At 44.6% G+C, this 19,991-nt stretch overlaps 3 protein-coding genes across 3 annotated transcripts; 2 read left to right on the top strand and 1 right to left on the bottom strand.

The window, feature by feature from the left end:
- Positions 1-973: 973 nt before the first annotated feature.
- LOC125491879 (uncharacterized) lies at positions 974-1,759 on the top strand. Its single transcript, XM_048633955.1, has one exon. It carries the CDS (start codon positions 974-976, stop codon positions 1,757-1,759), a length of 786 nt encoding a protein of 261 aa, XP_048489912.1.
- A 2,719-nt stretch (positions 1,760-4,478) lies between these two features.
- LOC130589512 (uncharacterized) lies at positions 4,479-5,323 on the top strand. The gene is made up of 2 exons (XM_057390779.1): positions 4,479-4,639; positions 4,930-5,323. The coding sequence occupies exons 1-2, from the start codon at positions 4,479-4,481 to the stop codon at positions 5,321-5,323; spliced, it is 555 nt and encodes a 184-aa protein (XP_057246762.1).
- A 13,532-nt stretch (positions 5,324-18,855) lies between these two features.
- Positions 18,856-19,584, bottom strand: LOC104899126 (uncharacterized). The gene has a single exon (XM_010686261.1). The coding sequence runs from the start codon at positions 19,582-19,584 to the stop codon at positions 18,856-18,858; it is 729 nt and encodes a 242-aa protein (XP_010684563.1).
- Positions 19,585-19,991: the final 407 nt, after the last annotated feature.

Genomic DNA, 19,991 nt, shown 5'->3' with positions numbered 1-19,991 from the left:
GATATAGCACTTATAGCAGCTCAGCTGCAACAAACCCTACAACAAAGCATCATGCAGATGCTGACCACCCTCCAATAAGGACAAGGTCAGAATCAACTCAACCTCCAGCAACGCGACGACAATGTCCAAGACAATCTCATAGGGAAGAACGCAATCCGCGCTCTAAGCAGGGCCAGCCTAACCGGCAAAGGCAGATGGGAACCTGGTCGGTCTCACAGGGCACCCTCTCGGCAAGATGAGCGCCCTCCACCTGGGGAGAGGTCGGCCCATCGGGAAACTGCCCTCCGAAGAGAAGAGACTCACGTCTCCAGGTCACCGAGGGGAAATCCTGGTCCAGCAAGAGGAGCTAGGAACATTCTTAACGAGAAGCGTTGCAGTCAGGGGTATGACGCCCGTCGTTTAGATCGCAAGGCAGCTCAGCGAGAAGGGCAAGGCGACTCGGCGCAGTCCAAACCTCTAAAACTGGGCAATGGAAGCTTGAAGTTCATGACCCCATTCAGTCGAGAGATCATTGACACCCCTACCCAACGGAAAGTTAAAACACCGTTGATCGAGCAATTTGCGGGCCTAACCGACCCAGAAGATCATATGGCCACATACAAGGCTCGTATGAGTGTACAAACCAGTTGCGAGGCCACATGGTGTCGGTTCTTCCCCACCACTCTGAAGGGGCTCGCGCTGAATTGGTTCCAAGAGTGCCCGGAATCATCACCGATTTCGCGGTACTCGAGGACATGTTTACCCATCAATTTGTGGCCGGAAAGAGGCAAAAGAAGACGAGTTTACACCTCATGGGAGGCAAACAGGAGAAGAACAAAAGTCTAGCCGACTACATAAAAAGGTTCAATGAAGAATCCTTAAAAGTATCCGACCTGCAGGATGCTGTTGCGTTCGCTGCTCTCATGCCGGATTGCAGCCTGGCCGGCTCAGATAGACACTGGCAGAAAGTGAAGTCAAAACTTTTTCCGAGGCCATGGCTAAGGCCCAGAGATTCATCCAAGCGGCATACATCTGCCGTCATTCAGAAGAGGGTAGTAAGAAGAGAAAGGAAGAAGGCAGCAATAGAGATCAGCCCAAACAGCAAAAAACGGGCGGTAGGTCGGACAGATTCACAGATCATGGAAACGACCCTCGTTTTAACAAAAATCGGAGAGAAATCTACCTGGACGTCAAACATGAATCCATGCTACCCAATTCCCCACCCATCAGGACCTCAGCCTACCGAAGAGACAAAAGCCAATGGTGTGAGTACCACCGAGAATGTGGTCATACCACAAAAGATAGTAGAGAACTGAAGAAAGGATTGGATAACCTGGCTGACCAGGGCAAGCTGAACCGCTATCTCAAGCACACAAGCGAGGAGAATGGGAAACAGAAGGTCGATCAGTCCAATAGTGGGGATACGGAGGGTTTCATTGGAGTCATCGCAGGTGGCTTCACCTCAGGAGGCCTAACCGGTCGAGCTAGGAAAGCCCACCTCCAAAACCTCAAACACCAAGTGCTAGAGGTCAAGCCGAGCCGGTCCGACTGCCCCATAATGACTTTCGGGGAGTCCAGTCGGCCAGTAAGTGTACCCCATGATGACCCCCTGGTCATCGAGCTCAAAGTAGCCAATTCCCGGGTAAGGCGCGTCTTAGTTGATAGCGGGTCATCTGCCGATATCATAACTCTAGAATGCTTGAAGAAGCTGAAATACAGTGAGAAGGATGTCACACCACTCGACCAGCCACTTATAGGCTTCGGGGGTAACTCCGTATAGCCTGTCGGGTCGATAAAGCTCCCTACTCGGATGGGTGAGAAAGGCAAGGGAAGAAGCCTACCGATTGACTTCCTAGTGGTCGACATCCCTCTACCATACAACATAATAATGGGACGACCCACTCTGAACAAAACAAAGGCTACTATCTCCACGTACCAACTCCTCATGCAGTTCGAAACAGATGAGGGGAAGGTCGGAAAAATACAAGGGGATCAGCAGGCCGGGCGAGAATGCTATGTTAACAGCTTGAAGAGCAGAACTGAAGTCGACGTCCAAGAGGACTCGAAGAAGAGGAAAAGAGAAGAAGATTCACCAAAAAATCTGAGGGTATACATCACAGAAAACCCCAAGCAGTACGAACAGCCTCAGCTAGCTGAGGAAGATGAAGAAGTAATGATTGGGGCGGAGCCCGGTCGAACTGTGAGGGTGGGCAAGGCCCTAAACCCAGAAACAAGAGCACATGTAGTGGAGGTGCTCCGGGAATACAAAGACGTGTTCGCCTATGAGGCCTCAGAAATGCCCGGTCTTGACCCCAAAATCATGTGCCATGAACTCAACATCAAGGAGGGGTACAAGCTGGTCAAGCAAAAACTAAGGCATCAAGGTCCGGAAAGATGCAAGGCTGCGGCGGTCGAGGTCAAGAAGCTGCTCGAAGCAGGATTTATTGAGGAATGCCAGTACTCGGAATGGTTAGCCAACGTAGTACTGGTGAAGAAGCCGAGCGGGGCTTGGCGCATGTGTGTGGATTTCACAGACCTGAACAAGGCCTGTCCGAAAGATAACCACCCTCTGCCCAAAATTGATAGGCTGGTTGATTCCACGGCTGGTTATGCTCTCTTAAGCTTCATGGATGCCAATGCAGGCTATCATCAAATCCCGATGGCAGAGCATGATCGGGTTCATACCGCCTTCACTACCCCCCAAGGGGTCTATTGCTACAAAATGATGCCATTCAGACTGAAAAATGTTGGAGCCACTTACCAAAGTGCAGTTAACAAAATTTTCAGTGATAAATTGGGTCGAAACATAGAGGTGTACGTTAACGATATGATAGTCAAAAGCAAGGCCCATTCTGATCACCCAGCCGACTTAAGGGAGACGCTGAGCACACTGAGGAAGTATCGTATGATGCTCAACCCTAAGAAGTGCGTCTTTGGGGTAAAAGGGGGCAAATGCCTCGGATTTCTAGTTGATGAAAGGGGTATTGAAGCCAACCCCGACAAGATAAAAGCAGTGTTGGAGATGAAATCCCCTCGGAATGTCAGAGAAGTGCAGCGCCTAACAGGATGCCTAGCTGCTCTCGGACGATTCCTATCACGGTCGGCTGATAAGAGCCTGTTCTTTTTCAAGGCCCTTAAGAGAAAAGAGTTCACCTGGGACGAGGAGGCTGAGCTAGCCTTCACCTCCCTCAAACTTCATCTTTCAACACTCCCAAAACTTATGTCCCCCTTACCGGGGGAAACATTGTTCATATACCTGACCGTATCGGAATACGCCCTAAGTGCCGTGCTGGTGGCCGAAAGGGAAGGGAGACAACACCCGGTCTACTTTATTAGCCATGCCTTTCGAGGGGCTGAAGCAAAATATAGCGAGGTGGAAAAGATGGTCTTCGCCCTCGTCATGGCTAGTAGAAAGCTAAAACCCTACTTTCAGGCCCACCAAATCAAAGTCCTCACCGGACAACCCTTACGCAAAGTAATAAAAGCAGGAACCACTCCAGTCGGATGACAGACTGGGCCGACCAATTGGCTGATTTTGGTTTGGAATATGAGCCCAGGAGAGCCATAAAAGCTCAAGCGTTGGCTGATTTTATAACAGAGTGCACAACGCGGCCCCCGGTCGGCCAAAGAGAAGAGTGGGAATTATACGTAGATTGTTCCTCCACTAAGTCGGGGTGCGGAGCGGGGCTAGTGCTCAAACCCCCGGTCGAGGAGAAAATGGAGTACGCAATCAAGTTCGAATTCCTGGGGTCAAACAATGAAGCAGAATATGAGGCCCTCATCCTAGGACTTCAGCTTTGCATCTTGGCGGGAGCTACAACTATTGAGGCCCGATCGGATTCTCAGCTTATAGTGGGTCAGGTCTCAGGAGAGTACGAGGCCAAGGAGGATAACATGAGAATGTACCTGGCTAAAGCCCAAGAGTTCATCAAAAAGCTCTCCCATTTCCACATCAGCCACATACCCAGGTCGGAAAATCAACAAGCCGATGCTCTCAGTCGCATGGCCAGCTCGGCAGAGGGGTCAGCTCCTCGGACCATCATGTGGGAGGTACTTCGCCAGCCAAGCATAAATGCCAAAAAACAGTTGATTCTAGATCGAACATCTACTTGGATGGATGAAGTGGTCGGATATTTAAGGGATGGAATCCTCCCAGCAGAGGTCAAGGAAGCCGAAAGGATCAAGCACCGAGCAGGTTGGTTCCTATGGCACGATGAGCAGCTCTACAAGAAATCATACACGCACCCACTTCTGAAGTGTGTAACTCCCGAAGAAGGAAACTACATCGTAAGGGAAATACACCAAGGGGCGTGTGGCAGCCACCAAGAGGGGAGAACTATAGCTGGAAAAGCTCTAAGGGCTGGATACTACTGGCCTACTCTCAAGGCAGATGCACAAGAACTGGTGAAGAGATGCCCATCCTGCTAGATCCATTCGGATATTCCCAGAGCCCCAGCCACCCCCCTCACCTCCATTCAAGCAGTTCTGCCGTTCGACAAATGGGGCATGGATCTACTCGGCCCCTTCCCCCAGCATTAGGTCAGCGTAAATTTCTAATAGTGGCAATAGATTACTTCACTAAGTGGACAGAGGCCGAGCCCCTCGCCTCCATCACTGACAAGCAGGTGCAAGCCTTTATATGGAGAAACATAATCACAAGGTTTGGGGTACCCCGGCCTTGGTCTCAGATAATGGTCGGCAATTCAATAGTGGACCAACTCGAGAGTATTGTGCTCGTTTTGGCATACAAACAAGGTTATAGGCAGTGTCTCGACCCCAAACCAATGGTCAAGCTGAAGCAGCTAATAAGATAGTGCTCAAGGGAATCAAAAAGTCTCTTGACGCAGCAAAAGGGGCTTAGGTAGACGACCTACCCGGAGTTCTCTGGTCTACTCGGACAACTACTAAGGAAGCAACAGGGCACTCCCCGTTCGGTTTGGTATATGGTAGTGAAGCGGTCCTGCCAGTAGAAGTTGACATCCCATCACCTCGAATCACCTTCTACGACTTTGAGCAAAATGAAGAAGAAAAGCCTGTCAACCTCGACCTACTGCCAGAAACAAGGGGCAACGCCTTGCTAAGGTCGATCCGCTACAAGCAAAGAGTGACTCGGCAATTCAATCGTCGAGTTAAAACAAGGCCAATCCAGCTCGGAGACTGGGTGGTCAGGAAGGTTGAAGCAACAGGGCTCTCACACCTAAAAGGCAAGTTGGGGGCTAACTGGGATGGTCCTTACAAAGTCACCAAGGTAATCAAGCCTGGCACATTCCAACTCGAGAACCCTGAAGGCATTCCACTTGCTCGGCCATGGAACTTGGACAACCTCAAAAAGTACTATGTATAATGTTCGTCAATTTCAATTGGGGCATATATGATGTAAACTGGCCAAGTATGGCATGTAATCGATCGGACCAGTTCAGGTCATACATGTAAAGACTTAACCAGACATTTTCAAAGTTATAAAAAGACTTAACCAGTCATTTTCGAGTTATAAATAGACTTAACCAGTCAGTTTCAAGTTTATCAGACTTAACCAGTCAGTTCTTACCTAAGTTGGATTATTTTCAACTAAGTTAATCCCGACCAAAACTATCATGCATGACTTAACCAGTTCGGAAAACAACACTTGGAACAGAAGCGAATTGCAATCGACAAACATAAAAGGTGCTCAGACAAAATAGAAGGAAACATAATTCATTGAAATATAATTCATTAAAGTCAAAGAGTTACAACCTAAAGCCTGGTACTACCAAGGCCAGTTAAACAAAATAAATACAACATTGGCCAGTTAAACAAAATAAATACAACATTGTTGCCTAGACAGCAGGGGGGTCGGTCTGATCATTGGTGCTCTCATTGTGCTCTTCGGACCTAGCCCCCTCTTGGTCCTCCTCGGCGCCCTCCTCATCATCATCCTCGTCAGTAAGAGCGATGTTCAGTTCGGAAAGGAGGGCCCGATCCTCTTCTTCCAGCAGCGCCTTATAGCTCGCCATCGCCTCGGCCCAGGAGAAAGATGGGTGAGACCTAGCCAAGGCTGCTTTCATTCGCTTGAGGCCATCATCCACCCCCATCTTTTGGGCGGTCGAACCGACCTCATTGACGAAGTCTTCGCAGGCCTTGGTCATCTGCTAGGCCGCAAACCACTCCTCCTCAGACTTGGGAGCCTTCTCCAACTCAGCAAGCTGGGTCATCAGCTCAGCAACCTTCTTCTGCGCCTCCTCAGTCTGAGCTTGGGCAGCCAGCTTGGCGAGCTCGGCGTCCTCCTTCTCCTTTATCAGCAGAGCTTTGGTCTGGGCCCATCCGTCCCTCTCCTTCTGAAAGTCTTCCTGATCCCGCTTTATACACCTCTCGCATTAGCGAGATCAGCCTCGGCCTTCCGCTGACCTTCCTGGGCAGCATACAGTTGGTCGAAGTGCTTCTTGCCCTTCGAGTGCAAAGTATTCACCTCCTCGGCCAAGCGCACCCTGTTACGGGCCACGTTAGCCAGCCAAGCAGAGAACTACATGAAAATGTAAGCAAGCAGTTAGAAGGATTCCATAACAAAAAAAGCAAAAGGTAGAAACCTGATCAAAGCTCACCTCGACCCAACAGCGGAATAGGTCGTCAGTTTCCCGAGGACCGCTGGAAGTGTTAATATGTTCCTGGTCAGCAGGGCCATAAAGACAATCATTGCGTTGGTCCAACGCATGTCCAACTCGCGAATGTCCAGATCGGCGAAGGATTTGGACAGATTCACGCCGAGCTCCTCAGGGTCGCCATTCGGATGAGGAGGGGTGGACGGAGTATAACCAGGACTACTTACTGGACGAAAGTGGTCCGAATGAACAGATATACGAGTCCCCTCGGTCTGTTCAGCTTGCACCTTAGGTCGTGGACTATTACCTTCCACCGACATGACCTTCTTTGATTTCTCGGCCTAGGCCTTGGCCAGCGCCTTCGCAGTCATGTCAACCTTCTCAGGAGCCCTTTCCTTTCTTTTCTTCGAGGCTTTGGGCTTCGAGGGATCCTGCAAAGCAACGAAGAGGTTAGTCGGCTGCAAAAAGGCAAGAGATAGCAAACTAAACTTTTACCTTAGGATGGGGGGGGGACACTGAGCTTCTTAGCCTTCAGTTCAGCTTTGACCTGAGCCGCCCTCATTGCCGCGTAATTAAGTTTCTCGGCCATATCAGGATCAGATTCAAGGAGATAAGTTAAGGAGCAAGCTGCAAAGAAAAACAAGTTAGACACTGAAAAGAAACATTAATGCAAGTAAAATAACCCCCTCGGCCGATTACCGTTGGGGAATGTCCGGCTCAGCCCGACCGCCGACAGCAAATGTTCATTCTTGAAAAGGCGGCAGCTGGGCAACCAATTGCTGGCCACATAAACCTCTCCACCTTGAACAATTTGGGCCTTGGTCTGCATATAGATGGCAGCAACGGCCTCTTCCTCGGACATTTCAAGAACCCGGAAATTCAGTTCATGGTTCGGTTCAGTCTCCGATCGGACTGTAGGGATCCCCCAATCTCCTCCAAAATATACGAAGGCAAATTCCCTCCTGAACCCTTTCTGAGATGTAGGGAGGTCGAGCACAGCTTTATAACCCTGTCGGGCTTGGAAATACCACCAGCCCGGACCATTGTCTCCCGCCATCATCTCGACCAGCTTGAACATATTGCGCCATAGGGTAAGGGTAGGTCGGACGCTCAGCATGGCGCAAAGGGTCTGAACAACTATGATTCCCCCCCATGAGTTCAGGGAAATCTGGCTTATTGTCAAGTTGTATGCATTCAAGAGCTCCTTCACAAATGGGGTCAAAGGAAACCGAAGCCCCATCTCCATGGACTTGTAATAAACCGCGGTGCAGCCAGGAGGGGGGTCAGCACAGTATGGAAAGCCTCCGGTCGAACCAGCATATATGGATCCCTTATTTGGAACCTCGTCGCCTGCCCCCTCGGGTCTTCTAGGAAGGCCTTCATCAGCGAAGGCAAAGAAAACTTTGATCCGGGGCCCCCTTTTGGGTCCGGATCTGGAAACTCTGGTCGGCCTGAGGTGGATGCTTCTCCTTCGCCATCCGACATGGTCACCCTTACTACACCATCATCAATATATTTGTCTAAGTAACTTGCTTTGGAAGGAAAGGCCAGGGACACTTCCCAGGGGAAGGGAACAGTGCCCTCGGCCTCTTCCTCTATTGACGATGAGGGGCTCGGGAGCGGAACCGCGTCGGGAACGGCCGAGGGGTCGGAGCAACTTATTAAGGTTGACACCAGCGTTATTCCCATTCCTCTCACCTCCTCGGACAAATTGTAGGGAGGTGAGGTCGGGGGTGTCACTGACTCGGACGATTCTCCCATTATTGTATAGACAAGGGAGTCGGCCGAGGATTATTAAAAGAAAGCAAAAAAGAAAGCTAAAACAAGAGCGTACTTGGTCGGACGATGGAAACCGGAAGATCTGCTGAGAAGTTAGAGAGAAGGGAGAGCTTTTAGAGAGAGAAAGTGAAAATTTTGTGAAGGATGCACAAATGATTTCTCTCTCCTCTCCGTACATATATATAGACATGCCTCGGGACGCGCCCTTTCACGGGCCTGTTAAATGCTTCCAGATGGCACCATTTCCCCTTCAAAAAGGTGGCCCATGGAAGATGAAACGTCGCATTTTTTGGAAGGCTTCTAGCTCAACCACCCAGCTGAGAAATGCCATGTGGCAAATCACTGATTTCCAGCTCAATATCACCCACTCGGCCATAACAAGCAGTCTCCTCAAAGATGTCGGTCGGATAAGATGATAGTCTCCAAATTCCCTTCACTTAGCCAAATCAACTAAGTGCTAGGGAACACCTGGTCGGCCTCACCAGGGCTTGTTAGCCCCTGTCCGAGCTGCGCCCGTCAATCCTGAACCCGGTCGGTCACATGGGGCTACCTTTCCCATTGTCCGACCAGGTCTCCGTAAGCTCCCTTCACTTAGTCAAATCAACTGAGTGCTAGAGAACACCTGGTCGGCCTCTCCAGGGCTCATTAGCCACTGTCCGAGCTGCGCCCGTCAAATTCAGAACCCGGTCGGTCACATGGGGATACCTTTCCCATTGTCCGACCAGGTCTCTGTAAGGTCCCTCCACTTAGCCAAATAAACTAAGTGCTAGGGAACACCTGGTCGGCCTCTCCAGGGCTCATTAGCCCCTGTCCGAGCTGCGCCCGTCCATCCGGAACCTGGTCGGTCAATCTAAGGACTCTTTAGCCCCCAGCCAAGCTGGTCTCCTCCATAAGGACCTGGTTGGTCAAACTAGGGGCTCCTTAGCCCCTCAGCCGAGCTAGTCTCCTCTTCAAGGACCTGGTCGGTCAAACTAGGGGCTCCTTTGCCCCTCAGCCGAGCTGGTCTCCTCTTCAAGGACCCTGGTCGGTCAATTGGGGGCTTAGCCCCTCATCCGAGCAGGTTTCCCCATCATGTGAACTACTTGGAATTAAGGGCACCTGGCCAACCCTGGTCCGACCAGGTTCTCCCTCATGGTGTCCCGACCAGGTATCCAGGGAGCCTCACTATGCCGACCCGGTACCAACGGGGCCCCTGGTCAGTCTACTATATGTTGGCCCTGCTGAGGTCATGGACCTGGTCGGCGTATGCCCGACCTGGTCTCCTTCCAATCTTCCCTTATGGAGGCCGGTCTACTATATGTTGGCTCTGCTGAGGTCATGGATCTGGTCGGCGCCTGCCCGACCTGGTCTCCTTCCAGTCTTCCCCTATGGGGGTTGGTCACCAGATCATAGGGAGAAATCTACACCGCAAATAGGCTTCACCCGGTCGGACGGCTCTTCGGCCCCTTCCTGGCGTGGGGATAAATATTTGGGGCCCATTAAATCCCTCCAAGAGTCTTATGCCATGTGGCACCGCCACCTAAGCTCCGTGGGTCCCACCAAACCACAATATGGCTAACAAACATCGGGGGATCCATGGGTCCCACCAGAATCATTCTTGAAAAGGTGTCACCAATCCCTAGGTGAGCTGTCCCATCCAGCACACCTCTTTCTAGGAATTTCCACTACTATAAATACCTCTTGTCACATCAATGCAAAGGTATTGAATTCTCACCTAACTAACTTGAGTTTCTCACTCTAGACTCTCTCTCTACCTCAATCATCAACTGACTTGAGCGTCGGAGGGGCGATCCCGGAACAACCCCCAGGGTAGTTTTTCTGTGTTTTGCAGGTTTTCGGTGAACTGACCACCAGCTCTGCTCAGACTTAAGGACTTGCTCAGCACAGACCGTTAACCTTAATTTCTAGATAGAAACACTTGTATTGACAAATGTGGTTGTTATTGAAGTAACGTTAAACTATTTTAACGTTAGGATGAAAATTATGTTAGTTTTAAGAAAAATAAGTTAGGATCCGTTTTGGACGCGGATCCGTAGGATCCGTCGGATCTGGATCCTCAAATTTATTACCCATCGGATCCGGGTAGGATCTGGATCCTTAGTTAAAAAACGGATATGGATCCTAGAGGATCCTACCCGGATCCTACCCATTGCCATCCCTACCGGCAGTTGGACCACCAAGCAGAACCACCGAGAAGTCAAAGGCCTTAGGAGAATCATCGAACAGTGGAAGGCCTGACTAGAACCACCGAGCGATCGAAGGCCACCATCGCTAGAAAAGTCAAAGATTGAGTAAAATCCTTTCTCTCTCTTTTTCGTTTTCATTTTTCCCTTTTCTTTTGGTTTGTTTGTTCGATGGTTAGTTGTTTACTCGAATTGGTTTGTTTGCTCGAAGCATGTAAATCAATGGAAAATTAAACATCTGTTTTTCCCTTTTCTTTTGGTTTGTTTGCTCGAATTGGCTAGGTTTTTTTGCTTACATTGGTTAGATTTGTTAGTTTGAACAAATGGCATTTTTTTCTTCTTTAAAATTGGCTAGGTTTGTTTGCTCGAATTGGTTAGAATGGTTTGTTCGAACCAATGGCGTTGTCTTTTTCTTTAAAATCTTTAAGTATTTTGAAAAGTAGGGTTCTTGGAAAAAAAAAATAAGTTAGGATCCCACATATTATGATTAGCATCCTTAATTTTATTACCCAATAGATTCGGGTTGGATCTGGATCCTTGTATAAAAGGGATGTTGATCTGGATCCTACCCGTTCCCATATATAGTATTTGGCATTTTTCAGCAAATTATTCTCAGTCTGGATACCCACATCATATAGTCTTGTAAAGCTATCTAGACCCAAGTATTTGAGGTGGTTTTTGTATCTAGGAAGGAGATTAGAAACGAATATTCATACCAAGTCTTTTTCTGTAGGCCTTAATATCATATGGGTTGATTTCTCCCTCCATCTACTCAGGTAGGGGGTAAAGCCTTCGTTTTCACTTTGTTTAAAATCCTTGAGTTCTCTAAGAGAGGTTTCTAGTCGTGCGTTCGACTCATATTATTTCATGAAAGCAATAGTGATGCCTCCTAAGTTTCAGTTTGCTTAGGGTGTAGGTAGTAGAACTAATTTTGGCAGATTGGGTCAAACGACATTGGGAATACAATTGGGTAAAGTTCAGGGTCAACCGATTTGATGATCATGGTTTCACGAAGGTCTCTTTAATGATACTTTGGGCTATCAATTGGTTTGAATTTAGGGATGTCAGTCGAGAAGAATGTTTCTGAAGCTAGTTCACCACCACCTGTAGCAGCACCATCTGCTAAAATTTGTCCCTTTTTAACGCTGGAAGTTTCCCCTTCATTTTAGTGTTATCTATAGTTTCAAAATAGGAATTTATATTGGTTACTCTATGAATAACACTCTCCATTTTCTTGTTGAATCCAAGAGATTCACCAGACTCTGTTTACTTCATCCCACTATAGATGAAACTATTTTTTTTTTATTAAAAGTCGAAACTGAAAGTGCAGCTACTTTTACAGCTAAAAAATTAAAATAGGACGAAATTACTATTCCTAAATAATTTTTAATTCATTATAATTCTCCTCCTAGAAATATTGCCCAAAAGAACCTTGATCAAATTATAAAAGAACCTGATGGTCAAGTAATAATAAAGTTAGGGCTTGTTCTCCTCATCTTATTTTCAGTTCAGTTCAATTATAATCAGTTCAGTTCAGTTGCAATAAATGTTATCAGGATCAGGATCCTACTTTGGATCGTAGGAGTTGGTAGAATCGAATCGGTGGGATCGGATCGTAGGATCGTAAGATCCTACAATTTAGTGAAATTAGAGATAATTATACTAGAATATAGTGAGAACCTCATGTTAAAATCTACATATATTAATAATGATTTTTTTAATTAGTAAATGGTGATAGTTTTTCAATACTATAAGATTGAAGTAACATGCGACCAAAATCTAATATGTGAAATTACTTTATAATTTTTATTTAATAAGATCGGATTGTAGAGTCGTATGATCGTAGAATCGTGTTAAGATCCTACTATGTGATTTTTTGTGGTTGGGTAGGATCGAAAAATCCTACAAAATTAAGATTCTACGTAGGATCGGGATCGGTGAGGTTCTCCAGGATCGTAAAATCGTAAGATCGTAAGATCCATATCGGGATTTTAACAACAATGGTTGCAATCAATTCAGTTCAGTTCAGTCATTTAATTCTCTGATAATAAAACAATGATAATAATAATTATTATTACTACTAATATTACTATTACTATTACTATTACTATTATAAATATTAATATAATGATTATAATAATAATTATTATTATATTATTATTGTTTTTATTACTCATATTACTATTGCGTTTAATAATAATATTATTATTTTAACATTGCTAATTATTGTTTTGCTAATACTTTTTTTCTATATGATTCGCCTAATTATATTGAAAATTGCAATAATATTTGTCATTGTTCAAAGTACAAACTTTTTAATAGATGACAATAATAATAATATTAAAAATAACAACAATAATACTTGTCATTGTTGAAATACAAAAATATACACGTTTTGATAGTTGATTACTAGGAAAAATAATAGTACTATCAAACATTAAATAGTTTTCATAATTGGTTAATTATTATTTTATTTAATAACTTATTATTATTAATAAATCATTATTATGAATTTATTATTAATTAAATAATATTATATTATATAATTATCACTACTATTAGTTATAATTTAGTTCCGTTCAGTTCAGCTCAATTCAGTTCAGTTTAGTTCAGCTCAATTAAGTTCAATTTTGTTCAGTTGCAATCAGTTCAGTTCAGTTGTTTTATGCCGAAGAGAGCAGACCCTTATATACTAATTTTGAAAAAGCTAGACCATCAACTTCTTATGAAAGTGCTCGACCTTCTTACGAAGAAAACTCATCTGATAATCCTCGAACGTCTACTTCTAAAAAAATTTCACTAGTAGAATAAATGCTATTTGCTGCGGTAATATTGCTGCGGTTTTACCTATACGCAGCAATATAACACGCAAAAAGAAAATAAAAAATAGAAATTGACAATGTTGCTGCGGTTCCCGCCAAAAACCGCAGCAATATTGTCTAACGGATACTTTTTAAAATAAAGTGGGGCCTTGAACAACAAATATTGCTGCGGTTTCCACGTAGGACTGCAACAATATATTAAAATAATTTTAAAAATTATTATTTTAATATATTACTGCGGTTCCTTATGATAACCGCAACAATATTGTCATTAGGGTTTAATAAACCTAAGGCGCGTTTCCCCCTCAGTTCACTTTCACTTTCTCTCACTTGCTTCCTCGGCCGTTTCATTTCTCACCCTCTCCTTCCTCTCACCTTCGTTTCCTCTCACCTTCGTTCCACCAAAAAAAAACATCAATCCATGGGAACTCTCAGTCCACAACCACAAACCTCACCTTCACAATTCAAGTTCTGGTGCAATATTATTAATACCTATTGCTGCCCTCTTAATTGCTGCGCGTCCAAAACCGCAACAATAGGGTACTTTTTAACCGCAGCAAATAGCATTTATTCTACTAGTGTTTCATTCCAAAGAATCTTCAAAATTCCGCTATAAAAACCCAATACCTGAATCAGTAGGAGAATCTTCTACTAATTCAAATTCACCTACTTCTTCAACCATGAAACCACTTACCTTTTCCTCTATTAATGTTATTAAAAAAGAATCTCAAATAGATTTAGAATATATTCATAATGACTTTTATTCAAAAGAAAATAATGATAAAAAGACTGGTTCTTTGGTTGTTTTGATCAAAAGAAATAATGATAAAAAAGACTGGTTCTTCGGATGTTTTGATCAAATTCCTAAAAACCATGTCTTACTAGAATGGATTTTTGATATCAAAAACTTAGAAATTGACATTTCTTTTTTCACATGGTTCTCCACATATACCATAAAAAATAATATATTCTATCTTTCAACAAAAATCAAATAAACATGACAAGTAGTTTAATCGAAAGTTGGACTTTAAAAGATGGAAGTATAGTTAAATCTATTCACCCTCCTTTAACTGAAATTTAAGTTAATAATAATGAAGGATCTTTTGTTGTTTTTTTGATCCGGGAGAGGTACAGACACCAAGAAAAGAAAAAAACTAGGAACTACAAAGCAAAAACCAACACCTACTTAAACACCACATGAAAGAAACTTAACAAAGGAGGAATCAAACGGGGCATAACCACACCCCTGACATCCTCATTAAGAATAGCACTTAGACCTACTGGAGCTGAAGAGAAGAAAGAAATAGGGAGGAGTTGAGTGACTCCATGATTGGCAAGCCGATCCGCTACTTGATTACCCTCGCGATAGATGTGTGAAATGCGGACTTCCCAGTCATCTTGATGGATCAAATTAATACATCTTTTAAGCATATGTGAACATTCATTTTGCCCCTAGTCTTGCTTCTTGATCATTGTCACACATGCCAAGTTATCCAACTGGACCATTAATTTCTTGATTTGCCATTCTTTCGCCAGCTACAAACCTTTCGTCAAAGCTATCACCTCCGCTTTGAAAGCATGGCTATGGCCAATGTTAATCGAAAGTGTTGAGATTAAACCACCGCAGTGATCCCGGATTATCACACCTCCCCCCACTGGCCTGGGCAAACCTCACAACACCGTCAAAGTTTAGTACATACCACTTCATGGGGGGATGCTTCCAATGTACACCAATCTCTTCTCTTTTTCCTTGCTCATGCATCCGGTTTTGCAGTTGAATTGTCTTTCAAAGCTCCTGCGAGTTTCATTGTACCGCACTTGAATAAAAGCCCCAACATCCTAGGGAACCTCTTGACTTCTTCCAAACGTAATATAATTTCACCACCTCCAAACCACCAAGCAGAGAGATAGAAAAGAGTGGCCCAAATAGGGAATCCCTTGTCATCCTGATGCAGCAAGTTGCTGCTGAACCAATGTTTTAAGGGTCCTTGGAAAAATTCTGGGTTGTTTACGGGTCCACCCAAGCTTTTCCACAGCATACGAGCAAAAGGGCAGTCGCGTAGTATGTGCAGCATCGTTTCATCCCCAGCTTCGCATAAGAAGCAGCGCGGATCGTTGGTGAGCTTGCATTTGAAACGCATAGCATTACTCATAATTCTCTCGTGGCAAGCCACCCATAAAAATGCCCTGATTCGCTGTTGGATAGGAGCACTCCAAATTAAATCCCAAGAGTTCTCATCTAGATTGTCACTCACATTCCGCATTATACTTATGGCCGATCTAATAGAAAACTTGCCTTTATTACCTGAGCTCCAATAGACTAAGTCCCCCATATCAACATCTTCTTTGAGTTCATAGGCTTGTATTAACCTCAGCGTATCCTGATGCGGATATGGTGCAAAGCTTTCCCATTTCCAACCTGTCAAAGGATCCCACATACATGTCATTCACCGTGGCCGCTGCTAGCTCAATGGGAATAGGATGCATTGTGAGATTAGAGAGAGCGGTGTGAGAAGCCCACTTATGGTCCAAGAATAGTGTCTTGAGCCCATTATCGACAGACACCCGCACGTCTTCAGAAAGGACTTTCGCATTGTCAGTAATACCCTTCCAAACGTTCGACATGCAAGGTTTAGGATTAAACATATCCAAATCACAACGTCTCTTACAATATTTCGCACGAAGCACTCGAGCCCAAAGCGCGTTAGGCTCAGCGAGGGTGCGCCAGCCAAGCTTGGTTAGGAACACATCATTGGCTAGACGAGCCGCAGGCACCGCAATATCACCTTGTTGTGGTGATTTTTGGAGCACATCCAAAGAGAGAAGGTGGACAACTCGGTGTTCCTCCGAGCCCCCCCAAATAAATCGTCTAACCCGTTTGTCAACATCATCGCATAGTGATCTTGGTAACTTGGTAGTCTGCATCGAATAATTTGCAATAGTCGAGAGAGAAGATTTCGCCAAAGTAATACGAGCTGCAAGTGATAAGTACTTTGTTTTCCAACCACTTAACCGGCGGTCAATTTTTTCACTAATATGCTTGAATGTTTCTTTAGTTATGCGACTTATGAGGGTAGGCATCCCAAGGTACATGCCAAGTCACCTGTAGCTTGAATTTGGAGCGCTCCACTAATCATCTCCTGTGGGTGCAACGAAATATTTTTTGAGAAATAAACGCGAGACTTCGGAAGACTAATCTTCTGTTCGGACGTAATGCAAAACCGGCTAAGACAATCCTGAATTACTTGGGCCTGATCAACAATTGCCTCCGCAAATAGTACAATATCATCTGCAAAAAATAGGTTCGATAACATGGGTCCATTGCGGCTCGCATAAATCGGTTTCCAACGTTTGTCCACAATCACTTCTTCAATCGTTTGGTAGAGTCATTCCATACACATAACAAAAAGGTAGGGTGAAAGGGAATCACCCTGCCTAATGCCTTTGCTTGGTTTAAAAGCCTGAGTAGGTTCACCCGTTCCAAAGAACTTGCAATGATGCAGTTGTTATGCATTCCATTATGACAATTACTGGGAGAATTGGCAAATTCATTTGTTAGAGAGTATCCCGAATAAAACTCCATCGCACTCGATCATAAGCCTTTTCAAAGTCGATTTTTATAGCCATATGACCCTTCATCCCTTGTTTCTTCTCATGGTATGTAGCACTTCTTGCATAATCACAATATTGTCCGTAATTTAATTTGATGCCATGGCACAAAACTTGCTTGTGTGTTAGATATGAGCCCTGGTAGAATCGGCTTAAGTCTGTTCGCAATCACTTTAGAAATTATTTTATAAATAACGATACAAAGACCAATAGGTCGTAATTACGACGCGAGTTCAGGATGCTCAACTTTTGGAATAAGAGTTATGAAAGTGTCATTAATTTTTTCTGGCATACCTCTCCCTTCCAAAACCTCTAACACAAGGCCATAAACCTTGGGAGCCACCGGTTCCCAATATTTTTTGATAAAACAGGGACTAACCATCCGAACCAGGAGCTTTAAGGTCACTCATATCATTAACCACCATGTCAATTTCCACTTTCGAGAAGGCTCTTGACAAACTGTCCCAGTCCCGTGGCGGAAGTTCTGGAAAGACATCTTGCGGGACCACAAGGATGTTTCCCTCTCCGTCGTCCATAAACAGATGCGCAAAGTATTGAACAATATGCTCGTTCACCCTCTGCTTATCCTGTAACCAATTACCATCATTGTCTTTAATCGCGAGAATGTTATTTTTCCATCTACGTACTATGGTACTAAGGTGGAAGAAAGTCGTGTTCCTATCCCCAAATACCACCAGAAAATCCTTAGGCATCCACTCTAGTGTGTCCAGAAAATCCCAACATTGATGCTATTTTCTCCGCTTGAGGACCTCCCATATGTATTTCCACAAGTGTAAGCACATTTGGTTATGTTGCTTGATCATATCTTTTAAAACAGCCATGAAGGCTCTACTTCCTACCCCTTGAACATTCCATACTAAACATGAAATAGGCGAAGTGGTACCATTATTTGGTGGAAATCGATCTTCCATTAACAAGGGAATTCGGGGTAATAAAGTCATGAGACGATTAATCTCACTGGGAATTGAAAGCATCATTACCAACTCCGGGAGGGCTGGCGGGGACTCGATCCACGATTGGATTACTACCTCCAGTGTGTGGGTTAGGTGGTTCGCTATCATTAAGTAGGGATTGCTCATGGGTTGGCCTACAAATATAGTTCTCTCCGGGGGGATTAGAAGGCAAATCACATTCGGAGGGTGCATGTCCATCGGAAAGGTGGCCTGAGATAGTATGCATTGGTGTTCGTTCATCCTGAGATGGGGCGAGGGAAGAGAGCATTTTGGTGGCGTAGAATTAATAACTCGAGTTCTCTTTGCCTTCTGTATGATTTAATAGAGACTTAGGGTTGGCGTGAGAGTTTGAGTTAGGGTCAACTTCAACTAAAACTCAATTCCTTTGTTGCTTCTTCTTCTTGTTGGGCTTATTGAACTTGGCTTTAGATTTCTCGATAACTCCCTTTCTGATGGAATCATTGGGACAATCTAATCCAACAGTAAATTCTTGTAGATTAGAATTAATATCTTGCTGTTTTTGCGTAACCTCTGCAAGGTCCACAATCCTAAAGCTTAATAACTCTTTTTCAGAATCTTCATCTATAAACAATTTGTTATCCTCCTTGGTATTCTCCTGAGAATCCGCCCCTAAAACAGATCACCGAGATCCTAGCTTTGGTACCTCATTCTCTTTTGGTGGCTGGGGGAGAGAATTTGAATTTTGAATGGCAGAGTTTTCAGTTTGTCACTGTCTGAATGCCTGAGCATCGCCAGCCACCTTTTCAACGGCCGGTTGAGCCTTCTCGCCTTTCGACACACGTCTTCTACCTGGTTTCTTGACCAACATCCAGTCCCCATACTTCGCATTCTCCACGGGGGGGATTCTAGCCAAACCAGAGGACTGATTCTCATTGCACTCCATTCGATCTTGATCCAATTGGACGACATCCATTTAATGCGCCTCTAAGGATTGTGCGCAGTCTTTCGCATTATGTCCCCAGCACCCACAATTAAAGCAGATGGCATGAAGCCCTTCATATTGAATTTTCCAAACTCTCCCTTTCAGCCAGAATTTTGAGAGTAATGGTTTGGTGAGATCAATTTCGATGCTCAGCCTTGTAAATTGGCCTCGTTCAGCCTGCGCTGTGGTCTTGTCAATGCGTAGAACTTTACTAATTTTGGAGCCAACCTTATGGAGAAAATTCCTATCAAAATACTCCACGGAAAGATTCAGAATTCGCACCCAGGCAGTAAGAACTTTGATCGGAGCTTCCGCAACGAAATTGGGGGTCCATTTGCGGATTGTCAAATAGTTGTCATCTATCATCCACGGCCCTCGGGTAAGCACATGGTGATAATCTATAGCATTAGTGAATCTAGCAATAAAGAAATTGCAGCCAATATCTGTTAACACCAAGTCCCCCTTTAGACTCCACTTTTTCTTCAGTTTACGCATCAGACCCATATAGCCCACCTTACCATTAAACATCTTTATTATCATGGAATGACGCGAAGGTTTCCTCATCTGGATTTTCTCCTCTTTTGAGAGGAGTATGATTAGGCAATGCGCGCTATCCTGTATTCCCTCCGGCGGTATATCATCATTAGATACATCGTCATCCTCTTGGTCAAAGGAATTAGTCAACCCCAGCTGAGAAAGGAAATTTTTCTGATTCAACATCTCTTTGAAGGATGGTGGATTATTTGGCGGAACACTTGGTTAACTCAGGTATTTGAGTTTCACCTAAGTTCGCATCAATCATTTGCGCATTTCCCTCTGGATTTGGATCGAAAATCCAATTCGTGATTTTCCGTTTGATCTTCTTGTTCGAGCGAACAAGTTGATTGTGCTCTTTTGGAGAAACTAGGGGTTTCTCAGTTCGCTCTTTGTCGCTCATTTTTTCTCTCTATAAGGCTTCTAACCACAATAACTTATCTTTTGTTATGGCTCCTTTTAAAAGAGGTAGAGAAGATGATAACTCCTCCTTTTCTAATTTAGGTGACATTTAAAAAATATATCACCAAAATAATTATTCAATTCAGCTTCTCACTACCATTTCAAACAAATAGAAATGTTATCTACACAAC

Source organism: Beta vulgaris, chromosome 7 (genome assembly GCF_026745355.1).
Source record: "Beta vulgaris subsp. vulgaris cultivar EL10 chromosome 7, EL10.2, whole genome shotgun sequence".
NCBI lineage: Eukaryota > Viridiplantae > Streptophyta > Magnoliopsida > Caryophyllales > Amaranthaceae > Beta > Beta vulgaris.
The sequence above is the reverse complement of the archived record's forward strand: the minus strand, read 5'-3'. Positions and strand labels throughout refer to the sequence as shown.

Coding starts and splice junctions, on each gene's coding strand:
- LOC104899126 (XM_010686261.1), bottom strand. CDS start 19,584: ATGTTGAATCAGAAAAATTTCCTTTCTCAGCTGGGGTTGACTAATTCC.
- LOC125491879 (XM_048633955.1), top strand. CDS start 974: ATGGCTAAGGCCCAGAGATTCATCCAAGCGGCATACATCTGCCGTCAT.
- LOC130589512 (XM_057390779.1), top strand. CDS start 4,479: ATGGGGCATGGATCTACTCGGCCCCTTCCCCCAGCATTAGGTCAGCGT. Junction 4,640..4,929: donor TGGAGAAACATAATCACAAG/GTTTGGGGTACC, acceptor GGTATATGGTAG/TGAAGCGGTCCTGCCAGTAG.